The sequence below is a fragment of the Microcaecilia unicolor genome, chromosome 1 (genome assembly GCF_901765095.1).
Source record: "Microcaecilia unicolor chromosome 1, aMicUni1.1, whole genome shotgun sequence".
Lineage (NCBI taxonomy): Eukaryota > Metazoa > Chordata > Amphibia > Gymnophiona > Siphonopidae > Microcaecilia > Microcaecilia unicolor.
In genome coordinates, this window is record NC_044031.1 from 81,687,187 (window position 1) to 81,705,776 (window position 18,590).

An 18,590-nucleotide genomic window follows, 5' to 3' on the forward strand; every position below is an offset into this window, starting at 1 on the left:
GAAGTCACTTGCACCAGCCACAGCACAACCCCAGCTATCCGAGGAGACCCAGTCTGGGTTCTTCAGATATCGGCTTGGTTACGCTTGAATTGACAAAGGAGACCGCCAGCTTGCTCACCAAGACCTTTATACCTCAGTTGTCTACACAAACAAGTATTAGAGCAGCTCTCTGCCCTTCTCCAGACTAGTGCGGTAGAACACATTCCACCAGGGCAAGAAGGGATGATTCTCTTCAGTTACTTCCTGTGACAAAGAACATGGGGAGATTTTCTCTCATCTTGGGCCTCGGGGTCATGAACAAATATCCAGTCAAAGAGGTCTCCAGAATGATTTCCCTATGCACCCTTCTTCTCATGTTTCAGGTTACCCGTAGGCTATGTTCTCTGGATTGTAAGGACACATGAACTCACATTCAGGTTCTTCCAAGCCACAGGAAGGATGTCAGATATTGGGTAGGACAGTGTCACTACCAGTACTGCATTCAGCCTTTTAGCCTTATGTTGGCTCCCAGGGTGTTCACGAAGTGTCTATCAGTAGTTACAATATTGTTCTGCAGACCAGGAGTCCATATGATGTCCTACCTGTGTGAATGGCAAGTCAAGAACACATTGAGGAAAGGTGTTCAGGTGTCCATGCAGAGAATTATTTGAGTGTTGGAGCTTCTGGGGTTTCTCATCAACTACCCCAAGTCCCACCTGTGCATTGGAGCCCTGCTGGACATGGTGCAAGCTAGGGCCTTCCTGCCTTGAGCTAGGATGAATATCCTCATTGCCATTCTCACTTAAGTCCTCAGCAGCTAGCAGGACTTGCCACTTTTACCAATGGGCAAAGGGGACAGCTGCCCCGGGCCCCTGCATAAAGGGGGCCCAGCCACACAACTGCCCATTGGCAAATGTAGCACTGTCTCTATCTCTCTCCCCCCTTCCCTGTGGCCCTCCGTATTTTTTTTAGCATCTTCGGTGACTGGGCAGCGATTAAGACAGGCTGCTGGCATCGGGGCCTTCTCTCTGCCAGTCCCACCTACTTTGTTTCAACTTCCTGTTTCCACATAGGTGGGATTCGCAAAGGAAAGTCCTCAACATCATCAGCCTGTCTTAATTGCTGCCGCTGCCCAGTTGCCAAAGACACTAAAACAAGGGCTGTGGAAAAGGGGGGAGTGGGACAGGTGCAGGACTTGCGGGGGTGGGGGGGGAAGAAAGAGTAAGGGACCAGAGTAGAGGAGAGATGTAGAGGAGGAGAGATGTCATACAGTTGGGGGGGGGGAAGGGGGGAAGATCCTGACTACAGGGTGCAGGTACAAGGGACGAAAGGGATAAGCTGAACATGGGGATAAACAGGGACATAAAGAAGAGAAGGGACAGGCAGGAGCTCTAAGGATAGGAATGCAGAGGGACATTACTGAAAGGGGAGAATAGAGACACAGAGGGAGCAATGCTGAAAGGGGGGTAGATAGGCACACTGAGGTGGGCAATGCTGAAAAAGGGAAGGGTAGATAGAGCATAGGGGGCAATACTGAAAGGGGGTAGATAGACACATAGAGAAGGGCAATGCTGAAATTGGGGAGGTGAGATAGGCAGATATTGAAGTTGCTAGGCCACATGTCACAATACATGTTATGTGCCTACTCTTCAGAAGCACCCAATGGACCCTGGCTTCATAGTTGTAGCAAGTTGAGGAGACCCTAGTGGTGGTGGGAGGCGGGGCTAGTGCTGGGCAGACTTCTACGGTCTGTGCCCTGAAAATGGCAGATACAAATCTAGGTAAGGTATACACAAAAAGTAGCACATATGAGTTTTGTTGGGCAGACTGGCCGGACCGTGCAGGTCTTTTTCTGCTGTCATCTACTGTGTTACTGTGTCATCCAGATTTCCCCAGAGCTGACTCAGTCATAGCTCTAGTGCACATTCTGGACCACTTTGATCCTGGGATTACCATTCTAAATTTCCAAGAATTCATCCACTCTGGGCTGGGGGGCCCATTTAGGTGGTCTGCCTGGGAGACAGAGTACCAATCCAATTTCTTGGAGCTCTGGGCGATTTGAACCAGTCTGATAGTTTTTAGAGATCAGCTGTCCATTCAAATTATGCTTTCTCTAACAAACAATTATGTAGTCATGCACCATGTAGACAAGCAGGGGAGTACAGTATCCCACCCCTTGTGTCAGGAAGCAGTCAGAATGTGGAACGGGGTCACCAGCCACAAAATAGTATTCCAGGCCACATACCTGGCAGGGAAGGAGAACAAAGAATGTCCAAAGCAGAAGCAGGAAGACACCCTCTACAGAAACCCAAACACAGAAGCCAAAGCAGGAGTAGAAGATGACACACTGACAAAATCCACCAGGGAGTTATAGTTCAAAGCAGATTTATTAAAGCACTAAAACAAGAGGACCCAGCACGGGCCGTGTTTCGGCAGATGTAGTCGCCTGCCTTAAGCTTCACTATGCACAATTTAATACACTGAGACAACTAAGAACCTATATGCAATACCATAATGTATTCTTCTTTACAATGTATGTATGCATCCTAATCTAATACCATTTGTAACTCTGTTAACCGGAAATGGCAATCGCCATGACGGCAAATGTAAGCCACATTGAGCCTGCGAATCGGTGGGAAAATGTGGGATACAAATGCTACAAATAAAATAAATAAATAAGAGCAATAGCTGGTGCAGAAGACAAAGCCAATAAAAACAGCAGCCTCCATGGCGCTGTAGTGTGGATGGTATTACAGCGTGGAAAATTTATAGGTCAGCGTATTAAGTTGTGCATAGTGATCCCTTAGGCAGGTGGCTGCATTCGCCGAACCATGATCCGTGTCGGGTCCTCTTGATTTGGTATTTTAATAAATTTATTTATTTATTTGTAACATTTGTATCCTGCATTTTCCCACATATTAGCAGGCTCAATGTGGCTTACAAAATCTGCTTTGAACTACATCTCCCTGGTGGATTTGGTAATTATCGTCATCCTCTACTCATGCTTTGGCTGAGCAGGGTGATACAACCCCACAAGTGGTCTCTCAATATGGACATTGCCTATCATCTCCTCTGAGAGCGGGATTCTTCCTAGAGGAAACTTTTTGGCCATTCATTTCACCAACAACGTACCCTAGTTTTTCTCCAGCCTCAAGTCACGTAACAAGCTTGCGTCAGCTGCTTTTCTCCAGCATAGGGGAATGAGACTAACGTATTTATTTTTTCCAATCCCTCTCAAACTTAGGCAGAGCTAGGGAACCATGATTCTTATCGCTGTGTGCTAGCTGAGGCAGATCTGGTTCCCTCTACTTCTGGAGTTTTCCTCTGAAGTGCTGTGGAGACTGGACTGTTTCCAATCTTAATCTCAGAATGAGGGGTCTTTTCTGCAGCCCACTGTCTACTCCCTGGCCCTTACGGCCTGGATGGTGAGAACATACACTTTGCTAACTTGCAGCTGCTTGAGGGTGTCTCCATGGTCTTGCTGGCTTCCAGAAAGCATTACTCCAAGAGGTGTTATATTTTCAAATGGAGGAGATTTGCTGTCTAGTGTGGGGGCAAGGCCTTCTACTTGCCCTGCATAAAAACTGCTTGAATACCTCCTGCACCTCTTCGAGTCTGGTTTAAAGACCAACTCTGTAAGGGTTCACCTTAGTGCGAGCAGTGCTTATCATTGTCTTAGGGGTAGGTCCATGTCTGCACAGCCTTTAGCTGTTCTCTTCATAAAAGATTTCCTGTTGAGAGAGCCCCCTTTCAAACCTCCAACTGTGTCATGGGACCTCAGTATTCTTAACCATCTTGTGAAAGCTCCTTTTGAGCTGCTAAATTTGTCATATGAGGTACCTGACCTGGCAGGTCTCATTTTTTTGTGGTGGTCGTTTAAGTTTGCAGAGTCAGTGAGCTTTAGACCCTAGTGGTGGATCTGTCACAAAAGGGTAGTTGTTTGTACACACCCTAAATTCCTTCCTAGAATGCTGTCAGACTTCTTTCTTAATTAGTTATATGTCAAAAGATAAACCTTGCTTTCTCTACCTCACCAGCTCTCCCTCCACTAGTCCGTTCCCCTCTCTCTCCTTCCCCTCATTCCCTTTCCTCCTTTCCTGAAGTTACTATTGAGGAAACTACACTTCTCCTTTCTTCCTCAAAATGTACCACCTGTTCCTCTGATCCCATTCCCACCCACCTTCTTAATGCCATCTCTCCTACTCTTATTCCTTTTATCTGTCACATTCTCAACCTCTCACTTTCCACTGTGACTGTCCCTGCTGCCTTTAAACATGCTGTGGTCACACCTCTCCTTAAGAAGCCTTCACTTGACCCTACTTGTCCCTCTAATTACCGACCCATCTCCCTCCTTCCTTTTCTCTCCAAATTACTTGAGCGTGCTGTTCACCGCCACTGCCTTGATTTTCTCTCCTCACATGCTATTCTTGACCCACTACAATCTGGTTTTCGCCCTCTCCACTCAACCGAAACTGCGCTTACTAAAGTCTCCAATGACCTATTACTGGCTAAATCCAGAGGTCAATATTCCATCCTCATTCTTCTTGATCTTTCCGCTGCGTTTGGCACTGTTGATCACAGCATACTTCTCGATACCCTGTCCTCACTTGGATTCCAGGGCTCTGTCCTTTCCTGGGTCTCTTCCTACCTCTCCCTCCGCACCTTTAGTGTTCACTCTGGTGGATCCTCTTCTACTTCTATCCCGCTGCCTGTCGGCGTACCTCAGGGTTCTGTTCTTGGTCCCCTCCTCTTTTCTATCTACACTTCTTCCCTTGGTTCATTAATCTCATCCCATGGCTTTTCCTACCATCTCTATGCTCATGACTCCCAAATCTACCTTTCTACCCCTGATATCTCACCTTGCATCCAAACCAAAGTTTCAGCGTGCTTGTCTGACATTGCTGCCTGGATGTCTCAACGCCACCTGAAATTAAATATGACCAAAACCGAGCTTCTCATTTTCCCCCCCAAACCCACCTCCCCGCTCCCCCCGTTTTCTATTTCTGTTGATGGCTCTCTCATTCTCCTTGTCTCCTCAGCTCGAAACCTTGGGGTCATCTTTGACTCTTCTCTCTCCTTCTCTGCTCATATCCAGCAGACCGCCAAGACCTGTCGTTTCTTTCTTTACAACATCCGTAAAATCCGCCCCTTTCTTTCCGAGCACTCTACCAAAACCCTCATCCACACCCTTGTCACCTCTCGTTTAGACTACTGCAATCTGCTTTTTGCTGGCCTCCCACGACTGCTTGAATACCTCTCCCCTCCCCTCTCCCCTCTCCAGTCGGTTCAAAACTCTGCTGCCCGTCTCATCTTCCGCCAGGATCGCTTTTCTCATACTACCCCTCTCCTCAAGTCGCTTCACTGGCTCCCTATCCGTTTTCGCATCCTGTTCAAACTTCTTCTACTAACCTATAAATGTATTCACTCTGCTGCTCCCCAGTATCTCTCCACACTCGTCCTTCCCTACACCCCTTCCCGTGCACTCCGCTCCATGGATAAATCCTTCTTATCTGTTCCCTTCTCCACTACTGCCAACTCCAGACTTCGCGCCTTCTGTCTCGCTGCACCCTACGCCTGGAATAAACTTCCTGAGCCTTGTAGCGCTATAGAAATGCTAAATAGTAGTAGTAGTAGTAGTAATGTCATACCAACATTCTGTCCCAGATCTCATGCCCATCCCTGTAAGAACACATTCCATGCCTTGAGCTGGTAGCAAGCCTTGGCTTTTTACCTGGAGAGGGCTAGGGCCTTTTGGCAGTACACCCAGTTTTTTGTCTCGTTAAGTCTGAACAGGTTGAGGGCAGACATTAGTAAATGCACGCTGTCCGTTTGACTTGCAAGCTGTGTTTATTTTGCTTCCTAGGCCGGACTGACTCTGGAGGGACAGGTCATAGCTCATATTGTCAGAGCCACGGCTGCATCAGTACCCCTATTATGGTCAAATAGATCAGATTTACAGTGCTGAGGTGCGGGCTTCCATCTACACATTCACATCTCATTTCTGCCTTGAGCAGAGTTCTGGTGTGACAGCCAGTTTGGACAGATAGTTCTGCAGAGTTTGTTGTTTAGAATCCAACTCCACCCTCCTAGGACTGTTTTTTTCTGTCCCAGGCTGCATTATCAATACTAGTATATATATAGTTTCGGGTTATATGCTTTTTCAGGGACTCGTCATTGAGTTTCTCTTTGCCTAATGTTGCTGCTTTCAGAGCGTGTGGTAGCTAGGTATTTCCATATGTGAGAAACAATGTCCTGCTTGTCCTTGGAGAAAGCGAAGTTACTTATTTGTAGCAGTTGTTCTCCGAGGAAAGCAGGGCATGTATTCTCCTATCCTCTCCCACCTCCCCTTCGAGTTGTATTCCTTCAGCTATAGTATTGTACTGCTAGTCCCGCGCTAGTGCGAAGGGCAGGAAGGCACCCACACATGCATAGTGGGACACTGCCAAAGGCCTTTTTAAAGAGATATGCTGGACAGCGACCGCACTGGGCTCTGTTAAATAACATTGCTCATATGTGAGAATACATGTCCTGCTGTCCTCAGAGTACACCTGCTTCAGGTAACTTAGCTTTTTGTAAAACACTCTCCTTTGGGAGGGGATCATGTACAATTTTTAATTTATAGAGAACAATACTATATACATCGCTTACAGTGCCTTCCCCCTGTAGGTTTGAATGATTGTATTGAGTGGGCAGGCACTTTTATAATTGGATAGGTAGTAGATGAGGGGGTTGGTGGACTGGTGTCATGTGAGGGAATTTGATTGGTTCTTTTGAAGTGAACGTTTGTATAAAATACTAGGAGCCATCTTTATTCTTTTAGTCCCCATAAGAGAACATAAGGGTGTAAATCGGAGCAAGTTTTTAGCTTTGTATATTTATGGAATGGATTTGGGTTTCTATATTTAAGGGTATTTAGAATTACATTGTTAAGTTATTGTATTTGTAGTTTTCTAATGAGTGCTTTTTGTATTGCAGAATGAATGAGTGCTTGTTGAAACCCTGGCTTGAAACGTGATTGTGTTCCCCATAAGAGAGCATAGGGATTTAAATGGAATGATTGAGTGCTTGTTGAAATCCTGATGTGGAGCTCTTACTGGCTCGAAATGTGATCGTGTTGGTTGCTCAGCTGGCATGATCAGAGAAGTGCTGATATGATAGTTTTTTGTACTCATTGTTGTAAAAATTGTTTTTTTTTAAGTGATACATTCAGTGACGTACAAGAGGAGTTTCTGGGTAGATGATTATAGTTTTGGAAGGCAATCGAGGAAGTTTCTGTATATTGGGAGCTAGCCTTTTGCCTTATATATGATTACCCCAGAACTTGAAAGGTACTTCTCTTCATTGATTAAAGAACCTCTTAAAATAATATATCTGTGATATTTATTGGAAGTGTTGTTTTTTTTTAAGAATATTGTTTATAATATCGCTTCCTTTTTGACATTTGGTGTGTATTTTATAAAGGAGATAGAGGCATATTTTCAAAGCATTTAGACTTACAAAGTTACGTGGAGGGGCATTTTCAAAAGAAACATCCAAGTTGCGATTTGGACGTCTTTGCAAAACATTGAAATTCAGGGGCCGGGAAAACCGTATTTTCGAAAAAAGATGGACGTCCATATTTTGTTTCGAAAATACCATCGGAGACGTCCAAATCCTTAAATTTGGACGTCCCTAAACATGGACGTTTCTGACTTATGGCGATGTTTGAAACCAAAGACGTCCATGTCAAAAACGTCCAAATGCAAGCCACTTGGAGGTGGGAGGAGCCAGCATTTGTAGTGCACTGGTCCCCCTGACATGCCAGGATGCCAACCGGGCACCCTAGGGGGCACTGCAGTGGACTTCATAAAATGCTCCCAGGAACATAGTTCCCTTACCTTGTGTGCTGAGCCCCCCAACCCCCCCCCAAACCCACTACCCACAACTGTACACCACTATCATAGCCCTTACAGGTGAAGGGGGGCATCTATATATGGGTACAGTGGGTTTGTGATGGGTTTTGGAGAGCTCACTGTTTCCTCCACAAATGTAACAGGTGGGGGGGGGTATGGGCCTGGGTCCGCCTGTCTGAAGTGCACTGCAGTACCCACTAAAACTGCTCCTGGGACCTTCATGCACTGTCCTGGACCTGAGTATGACATCTGATGCAGGCATGAAATATTTTTAAAGATGTTTTTTGAGGGTGTGAGGGGGTTAGTGACCACTGGGGGAGTAACGGGAGGTCATCCCCGATTCTCTCCGGTGGTCATCTGGTCATTTTGGGCACCTTTTTGTGCCTTATTGGTAAAAAAAACACATCCAGGTGAAAACTTCCAAATGTTCATCAGGGACGTCCTTGCTTTTTTCGATTATGGGTCAAAGATGTCCAAGTGTTAGGCATGCCCAAGTCCCGCCTTCGCTATGCTTCCGACACGCCCCCTTGAAATTTGGACATCCTTGTGATGGACTGCAGTTGGAGACGTCCAAATTTGGGTTTCAATGATACCGATTTAGACATTTCTGTAAAAAGGATGTCCATCTTCTGATTTATGTCAAAAGATGGACGTCCTTCTCTTTCAAAAATGAGCCTAATAGTAACCTATGGAATTTTGTAAGTCTAAGGGGCCCTTTTACCAAGCTGTGGGAAAAAAGGCCCTGCGCTGGTGGCGGGGGCCGTTTTTTTCCATGTGCCAGGGCCTTTTTTACCACAGCGTGTAAAAAGACCCAGGCACACATAGCCATGCGGTAAGAGAACTGTTATTGCATGGCCATGCGATAGGAAGCCCTTACTGCCACCCATTGAGGTAGCGATAAAAATTGTAGACCAGTGAGCCTGACATTGGTGCCAGGCAAAATTGTAGAGACTATTAGAAAGAGTGAAATTATTGAACATATACAAAAGCATAGATTAATGAAACAAAACCAACATAAATTTAGCCGAGGTTTAGGTTATTATTATTATTGAGTTTATAAGGGATTTACTATCCTGCCATCATAAAAGTGTCTGAGCGGCTTATAGACTAATAAATACAGAAAAGGGGGAGGAGCAAACAGAAATGGGGAAGGGATGAACTACATTATCAATAGGAAAGAAAGAAAAAGGGAAGGGGGGAGTGAAGGGGGAGTGGTCTGTAGGACCTATCTGATTGATCAGGGTCACCAACCACACAAACCAAAAATCCAGGAATAGGCATCCAAAAAAAGAAAAGTTTTCAAATCTGATTTAAATTGCAAACAAAGGGAATGAAGGGACTGGGACAATCAGCCTTGCACAAAAAAAAAAAATGCTCCTCCTGGTACGCTCATGGGTAATTTCTCAAAATGAGGGCACCGTAATGTTGTTATGAAAAGATGAGCGAAGATTTTGTGAAGTGGAATAAGGAATCAGCAAACGAAAAAGATAAAGATACATTGGCACACCTGAAAGACCAACTTTAAACACTAGCAGTGTGATCTTGTAAATTATACGGTGAGTTAACGGGAGCCAGTTTGCTTTCTTAAGATCATATTTCTTTTTCCCTGTAATCAATTTGATGGTAGTGTTCTGAACTATTTACAAATGTTGGATGTCAATAGATCTGAGACCTCGATATAAAGAGTTAAAATAATCAAGTTTGCTGATAACAAAAGAATAAATGAGAATGTGTGGCAGAAGAATCCAGAACAGACTGAATAGAATGAATTTGCCGTATTCTGAAAAAACAATCCTTAATAACTGCAGGAAGTTTTTGCTGAAAAGTTAGGGAACTATCTAAAATGACTCTCAAAATCTTTGTGGCTGATTTTTGAGTAATAGCAGTAGAGTCGAGAATAATAGGTTGAGAGAGAGTAGCTCCTGAGATATTAGTGAAACAAATGCAATCAGACTTTGCTGGATTAAGAACCAGTTTATTATCCCCGGAGCCAGTCAGTTAACTGCCGCAGATTGGAGTTAATATCAGATAACGATTGAGTATCAGTTGGATCTACAGTACGCAATAGTTGAATATCGTCCTGTGTGATTGGGATGCAGTGTATTAGTCTACACCAAAAAAGCCTGGAGTTGGGCGTGAATAATAATCTCCACTACCTTCCTGAGAAAAAGTAAATTAGCGATTAGATGGTAATTAGTCACATCTGAAAAAGACTGAGAGGCTTTTTTTTATTTTTGGTCTTAATGTGGCAAGCTTCCAGGGCCTGTCTGGAGGTAAGAGAAAAGGTGACCATCTGCAAGATAAACAGAAGGAAGTTCCCAAGGTTACATTTTACAAATCCAGAGGGAATACGATCATGAGGAGTCATAGTAGTCCTCATATCCTTAATAATAGTTCATAAATGGGTCAGCAAAGGGACATGAAAGGCTGTGAACCTATGGCGGAAGGAAGAAATATTAGAAGTATCAGAAATTGATGTGGAAAGAGCGTTAGTCAGAATAGTGATTTTGGTGCTAACATGATCAGCTAAAGCCTGGCTTGATGGAAATTAAACCGATCCACTGGGAAGTCTTGCCTCACCAATCTACTACATTTCTTTGAAGAGGTGAATAAACATGTGAATAAAAGTGAGCCGGTTGATATCATGTATCTGGATTTTTAGCAGGCATATGAAAAAATATTTCATGAACAGGAAATTAGAAAGTCATGGAATAAGAGGCAGTAATCCTATTGTGGATTAAGAACTGGTTAAACTTAGAAAAAGAGCAGGGTTAAATGGTCAGTATTTTCAATAGAGAAGGGTAAATAGTGGGGTTCCCCGGGCATCTGTGCTGGGAATGCTGCTTTTTAACATATTAATATGATCTGAAAACAGTAATAATGAGTGAGGTGATCAAATTTGCTGATGACACAAAGTAATGCAAACTTGTTAAATTACAAGAGGATTGTGAAAAATTGCAAGAGGACCTTACAAGACTGGGAGACAGGGCATATAAATGTTAGGTGACATTTAATGTGACCAAGTGCAAAGTAATGCATGTAGGAAAGAGGAAACCAAACTATAGCCACGTGATGCAAAGTTCCACATTTGGAGTCAATGCCCTGAAAAAGGATCTAGGTGTCACCGTTGATGATACATTGAAACCTCTCTGCTCAGTGTACAACGGCAGCTAAGAAAGCAAATAGATTGTTAGGAATTATTAGAAAGGGAATAGAGAACAAAGCTGAGAATATTCTAATGCCTTTGTATTGCTCCATAGTGTGACTACACTTCAAATATTGTGTGCATTTCTGATCACCACATCTCAAAAGAGATATGGCAGAATTAGAAAAGTACAGAGAAGGGCGATAAAAATGATAAAGGGGATGGAATGACTTTCCTATGAGGAAAGGCTAAAGTGGCTAGGGCTCTTCGGCTTGGAGAAGAGACGGCTGAAGGAAGATATGATAGATGTCTATAAAATCCAGAGTGGAATGGAACTGGTAGATATGAATTGCTTGTTTACCCTTTCCAGAAATACAATGACTAGGGGGCACTCTATGAAAACACATTGAATACAATATTTCTTCACTCAACGTGTAATATAGCTCTGTAATTTGTTGCCAGAGAATGTGATAAAAGCAGGTAGAGAGGTTTAATAAAGGTTTGGATAAGTTCCTAAAAGAAAAGTCCATAAGCCATTATTAAGATGCAGTTAGCATGCAGTAATGGTATTAGCATGCCCTAAGCATTAGTAAATGATCCTTTTAGTATTTTACAAATAATCTTCCCTTTCTTTTTCGTTACTTAAAATAGCTCTGTTTTATTAATAGGGCGTAGTAATCCATGGTACTAGGCATGGCTTAAGAGTGCCTCCAAAAGTGTACAGACCACAGCAGTATGGCACCAGACCTGTAAGGGTTACGTCTATTGATTTCTCTCCATTTGGAGAACCTGCATTTTTGGTAAGTAATTTCTTAGTTTTTAAAATAAAGGTATGTTTGTAGACTTAAAATTTGTGCTATCAGAAATATCAAAGAATGAGGGACTAACATAGTACAAAAATATTTCAACACCACACTAACATTTCAGTTTCATGGAGAAAACAATAAATCAACACTCAGCCAATGTGGAGGAAAAAGGCTCAAAAGTTCACACGAGCACTACCCAGTGCTTCTAATATTCCATCACCAGCATAAAAACACCTCCACCTCCAACCAACAGTGAATGACTTATATAAAAGAAATTTATATATCTTTTACAATTAAATTATACTCATTAAAGTACAATTTCCAACAGTTTCAACTATAATTCTAGCCTAGGTATTTCAACCCTGGTGTGACTTGTTACTTAAATTTATAAATTCCACATAAATCCAGGCACTTATCTATAGAGCCTCTACAGTGTGTGTGTGTGTGTGTGTGTGTGAGAGAGAATGAGAGTGTGTGCAAATGCGTATATGAGACACAGTGTGAGAGAGAGAGTGTGTTTCACACAGATACAGTGTGTACGAGAGAGAGTGTGTGTGAGACACAAACTCTCTGTGAGACTGAGTGTATGAGACCAAGAGAGTGTGTGAGTGACTGTGTGACACATAGAGAGTGAATGTAATACAGTGTGAGACATAGAGTGTGTGAGAGACAGTGTGTGAGAGAGAGAAAGACATTGAGTGTGTGAGAGAGAGAATGTGTGTGTGACAGAGATACCTCCCTCCCTCTCTCTGATGTCAGGCCCCCCCTCCCTCCCTCTCTCTGATGTCAGCCCCCCCCTCTCTCTCTGGTGTCTGAGCGTTACTGTGCAGGACGCTGAGCTCTGGCTGTGCTTCAAGGCACTGACCAATCCTATTTAATAGAATCCACCTCCAACATTCTGAAGCTGAGCTTCTGCTTGTGACGAACCCGGAAGTACGTGATGTCAATTCAGGAGACGGATACAGAGAGCAGGAATGCCTCAGCCATGCAGTCAGCTTCAGAATGTTGGAGGTGCGTTTTATTACATAGGAGATATATATATATATATATATATATATATATATTTCTCCGAGGACAAGCAGGCTGCTTGTTCTCACTGATGGGTTGACGTCCACGGCAGCCCCCTCCATCGGAATCTTCACTAGCAAAGGCCTTTGCTAGTCCTCGCGCGCCCATGCACACCGCGCATGCGCGGCCGTCTTCCCGCCCGAACCGGCTCGTGTTTGTCAGTCTTCTTTTGTCCGCGCTCGGTACGGTCGTGTTGCGCCGTTCGTGCCCCGGAGAGTCGACCTCGCGCGTCCCTTTCGACGTGTTTTTGTCCTTAAAAGTGTTCGGGAAGTGCTCCGGAAGTGCTCCGGAAGACCCTTTCGGGTTTTCTCCCTTCCCGTATTTTTCAGTTTTTGCCCCGGTAAGTTTTCTTTCGTCGTCGGGGTAGGCCCCATTTCGGCCTCGGTTGAGATTTTTCTCCCTCAAAGTTTTGGTGCTCATTTTCGCCATTTCGGCTTTTGACTTCGCCGGCGTGATTTTTCCGCCCATGACATCGAAACCTTCCAGCGGCTTCAAGAAGTGCACCCAGTGCGCCCGGGTAATCTCGCTCACTGATAGGCACTCGTCGTGTCTTCAGTGTCTGGGGGCCGAGCACCGCCCTCAGAACTGTAGTCTGTGTTCCCTTTTACAAAGGTGGACTCAGGTAGCGAGATTGGCCCAGTGGAACGTTTTGTTCTCGGGCTCTTCGTCGGCATCGGCACCGGGGGTATCGAGTGCATCGACGTCGTCAGCGTCCAGACCTTCTTCCTCGGCCGCCAGTGTATCGTGTGCATCGAGGCATCGGGCCTCTGCATCGGCGCTGAGGCATCGGGCGACTGCATCGACGTCGGTGGTACCGGAACCTCGTCTGCTGATGTCGTCGGACGGTGGTGCATCGTCTGGAGTGCAGGTGAGGGCTGTCCACTCCCCTGCTGGTGGCGGTGAGCCCTCGGGTGGGTCTCCCCCCATCCTGAGGGCTCCTGCGGTACAGCCCCCCCGAGACCGACCCCCTTCGGTCTCGGCCCCGAGGAAGAGACGGCTGGATTCGACGTTCTCCTCGTCGGTGCCGGGAAGCTCCGGTGACATGCTTCGGAAGAAATCGAAGAAGCATCGACACCGGTCCCCTTCCCGCGTCAGCACCGAGAGCTCTGGGTCGCCGAGGGAGTCGGCACCCAGCAGGCATCGGCACCGAGAGGACCGCTCACCCTCTGTTCAAGAGGTGTCGATGCGCTCCACTCTGGACAGCCCGGAACAGCCTCCACGCCCGGAACAGGTTCTGACGTCGACGCCTGCATCGACCTCTATGCCTTTCTCCGCAGCCGCTCTGAACGAGAGCCTCCGGGCCGTTCTCCCAGAGATTCTGGGAGAGCTGTTGCACCCTACCCCTCCGGTACCGGCGGTGCTTGCGCCTCCGGTACCGTCGAGCGTGGCGCCGGCTGGCCCATCGCCCGGGGTGAGGTCCCCGACGTCGGTACCGCGTGCGGTGCCGACTGCGGCCACCTCCCAGGAGGGCTCCCCGACTACGTCGGCGGAGGGAGCTTCGCCGATGCGGGCGAGGGAGTCTACCTCTCGACGCTCCCATCGTGGACGTGGCTCCACGGAGTCGAGCCGGGCGCGGTTGCAGACACAGGTTCGTGAACTTGTGTCTGACACCGAGGGTGAGGCCTCGTGGGAGGAAGAGGAAGACCCCAGGTATTTCTCTGACGAGGAGTCTGAGGGTCTTCCTTCTGATCCCACTCCCTCCCCTGAAAGGCAGCTTTCTCCTCCTGAGAGTCTGTCTTTCGCTTCCTTTGTCCGGGAGATGTCTACGGCCATCCCCTTCCCGGTGGTTGTGGAGGACGAACCCAGGGCTGAGATGTTTGAGCTCCTGGACTATCCTTCTCCACCTAAGGAAGCGTCCACAGTACCCATGCACCCATGTCGGTTGGGCCGCTGGACGAAAATGGTGTTAAAGGGGCGATCAAGGAGGACAAAGCCGTAGCGGAGAAATTAAATGAATTCTTTGCTTCGGTCTTCACCGAGGAGGATTTGGGGGGGACACCGGTGCCGGAAAGAATATTTGAAGCGGGGGAGTCGGAGAAACTAAACAAATTCTCTGTAACCTTGGAGGATGTAATGGGTCAGTTCAGCAAGCTGAAGAGTAGTAAATCACCGGGACCTGATGGTATTCATCCCAGAGTATTAATAGAACTAAAAAATGAACTTGCGGAGCTACTGTTAGAAATATGCAATCTGTCCCTAAAATCGAGTGTAGTACCGGAAGACTGGAGGGTAGCCAATGTTACTCCGATTTTTAAGAAGGGTTCCAGAGGAGATCCGGGAAATTATAGACCGGTGAGTCTGACGTCGGTGCCGGGCAAGATGGTGGAGGCTATTATTAAGAATAAAATTGCAGAGCATATACAAAAACATGGACTGATGAGACAAAGTCAGCACGGATTTAGTGAAGGGAAATCTTGCCTCACCAATCTAATGCATTTTTTTGAGGGGGTAAGCAAACATGTGGACAATGGGGAGCCGGTTGATATTGTATATCTGGATTTTCAGAAGGCGTTTGACAAAGTGCCGCACGAAAGACTCCTGAAGAAATTGCAGAGTCATGGAATCGGAGGTAGGGTATTATTATGGATTAAGAACTGGTTGAAAGATAGGAAACAGAGAGTAGGATTGCGTGGCCAGTATTCTCAGTGGAGGAGGGTAGTTAGTGGGGTCCCGCAGGGGTCTGTGCTGGGTCCGTTGCTTTTTAATGTATTTATAAATGACCTAGAGATGGGAATAACTAGTGAGGTAATTAAATTCGCCGATGACACAAAATTATTCAGGGTCGTCAAGTCGCAGGAGGAATGTGAACAATTACAGGAGGACCTTGCGAGACTGGGAGAATGGACGTGCAAGTGGCAGATGAAGTTCAATGTTGACAAGTGCAAAGTGATGCATGTGGGTAAGAGGAACCCGAATTATAGCTACGTCTTGCAAGGTTCCGCGTTAGGAGTTACGGATCAAGAAAGGGATCTGGGTGTCGTCGTCGATGATACGCTGAAACCTTCTGCTCAGTGTGCTGCTGCGGCTAGGAAAGCGAATAGAATGTTGGGTGTTATTAGGAAGGGTATGGAGTCCAGGTGTGCGGATGTTATAATGCCGTTGTATCGCTCCATGGTGCGACCGCACCTGGAGTATTGTGTTCAGTACTGGTCTCCGTATCTCAAAAAAGATATAGTAGAATTGGAAAAGGTACAGCGAAGGGCGACGAAAATGATAGTGGGGATGGGACGACTTTCCTACGAAGAGAGGCTGAGAAGGCTAGGGCTTTTCAGCTTGGAGAAGAGACGGCTGAGGGGAGATATGATAGAAGTGTATAAAATAATGAGTGGAATGGATCGGGTGGATGTGAAGCGACTGTTCACGCTATCCAAAAATACTAGGACTAGAGGGCATGAGTTGAAGCTACAGTGTGGTAAATTAAAACGAATCGGAGAAAATTTTTCTTCACCCAACGTGTAATTAGACTCTGGAATTCGTTGCCGGAGAACGTGGTACGGGCGGTTAGCTTGACGGAGTTTAAAAAGGGGTTAGATAGATTCCTAAAGGACAAGTCCATAGACCGCTATTAAATGGACTTGGAAAAATTCCGCATTTTTAGGTATAACTTGTCTGGAATGTTTTTACGTTTGGGGAGCGTGCCAGGTGCCCTTGACCTGGATTGGCCACTGTCGGTGACAGGATGCTGGGCTAGATGGACCTTTGGTCTTTCCCAGTATGGCACTACTTATGTACTTATGTACTTATGTCCTAAAAAAGACATTGCTGGCGAACTGGACCAAGCCATTAACTAATCCCTACATTCCCAAGAAGATCGAGTCCCAGTACCGGATCCATGGGGACCCAGAGCTGATGCGCACTCAGTTGCCTCACGACTCTGGAGTTGTGGATTTGGCCCTAAAGAAGGCTAAGAGTTCTAGGGAGCATGCTTCGGCGCCCCCGGGCAAAGACTCTAGAACCTTAGACTCCTTTGGGAGGAAGGCCTACCATTCTTCTATGCTCGTGGCCAAAATTCAGTCTTACCAGCTCTACACGAGCATACACATGCGGAACAATGTGCGGCAGTTGGCGGGCTTGGTTGATGCTCTCCCCCCTGAGCAAGCCAAGCCTTTTCAGGAGGTGGTCAGGCAGCTGAAGGCGTGCAGAAAATTCCTGGCCAGAGAGGTGTATGACACCTTTGATGTTGCGTCCAGGGCCGCTGCTCAAGGTGTGGTGATGCGCAGGCTCTCATGGCTGCGTGCCTCCGACCTGGAGAATAGACTCCAGCAGCGGATTGCGGACTCGCCTTGCCGTGCTGATAACATTTTTGGAGAGAAGGTCGAACAGGTGGTAGAGCATCTCTACCAGCGGGACACCGCATTCGACAAGTTCTCCCGCCGGCAGCCTTCAGCCTCTACCTCTACAGGTAGAAGATTTTTCGGGGGAAGGAAGACTGTTCCCTACTCTTCTGGCAAGCGTAGGTACAATCCTCCTTCCCGACAGCCTGCGGCCCAGGCTAAGCCCCAGCGCGCTCGCTCTCGTCAGCAGCGTGCGACTCAGCAAGGCCCCTCGGCTCCCCAGAAAAAGCAAGGGGCGAGATTTTGACTGGCTCCAGCAGAGCATAGCCGCAGTCCAAGTGTCAGTGCCGGGCGACCTGCCAGTCGGAGGGAGGTTGAAAGCTTTTCACCAAAGGTGGCCTCTCATAACCTCCGACCAGTGGGTTCTTCAAATAGTCCGGCAAGGATACACCCTCAATTTGGCCTCAACACCTCCAAATTGTCCACCGGGAGCTCAGTCTTACAGCTTCCAGCACAAGCAGGTACTTGCAGAGGAACTCTCCGCCCTTCTCAGTGCCAATGCTGTCGAGCCCGTGCCATCCGGGCAGGAAGGGCTGGGATTCTATTCCAGGTACTTCCTTGTGGAAAAGAAAACAGGGGGGATGCGTCCCATCCTAGACCTAAGGGCCCTGAACAAATATCTCGTAAAAGAAAAGTTCAGGATGCTTTCCCTGGGCACCCTGCTTCCCATGATTCAGGAAAAAGATTGGCTATGCTCTCTGGACTTGAAGGACGCCTACACGCACATCCCGATACTGCCAGCTCACAGACAGTATCTGCGATTTCAGCTGGGCACACGTCACTTCCAGTACTGTGTGCTACCCTTTGGGCTCGCCTCTGCGCCCAGGGTGTTCACAAAGTGCTTGGCTGTGGTAGCAGCGGCACTTCGCAGGCTGGGGGTGCACGTGTTCCCATATCTCGACGATTGGCTGGTGAAGAACACATCCGAGGCAGGAGCCCTGCAGTCCATGCAGATGACTATTCGCCTCTTGGAGCTACTGGGGTTTGTGATAAATTATCTAAAGTCCCATCTTCTCCCAGTGCAGAAACTCGAATTCATAGGAGCTCTGCTGGATTCTCGGACGGCTCGCGCCTATCTTCCAGAGACGAGAGCCAACAACTTGTTGTCCCTCGTCTCGCGGGTGCGAGCGTCACAGCAGATCACAGCTTGGCAGATGTTGAGATTGCTGAGCCACATGGCCTCCACAGTTCATGTGACTCCCATGGCCCGCCTTCACATGAGATCTGCTCAATGGACCCTAGCCTCCCAGTGGTATCAGGCTGCTGGGGGTCTAGAAGACGTGATCCACCTGTCCACGAGTTTTCTCAAATCCCTGTATTGGTGGACGATTTGGTCCAATTTGACTCTGGGACGTCCTTTCCAAAT

General features: G+C 46.8%; 1 protein-coding gene across 3 annotated transcripts in view; it reads left to right on the forward strand.

Annotated features, from left to right (window-relative positions):
- WDR60 (WD repeat domain 60) overlaps window positions 1–18,590 on the forward strand; it is a 303,464-nt gene that overhangs the window by 261,115 nt on the left and 23,759 nt on the right. For all 3 annotated transcript variants that reach the window (XM_030198750.1, XM_030198757.1, XM_030198766.1), the window contains exon 22: window positions 11,685–11,816. In XM_030198750.1, the coding sequence (XP_030054610.1) occupies window positions 11,685–11,816 (132 nt within the window). The remainder of the gene's footprint in view (window positions 1–11,684; window positions 11,817–18,590) is intronic.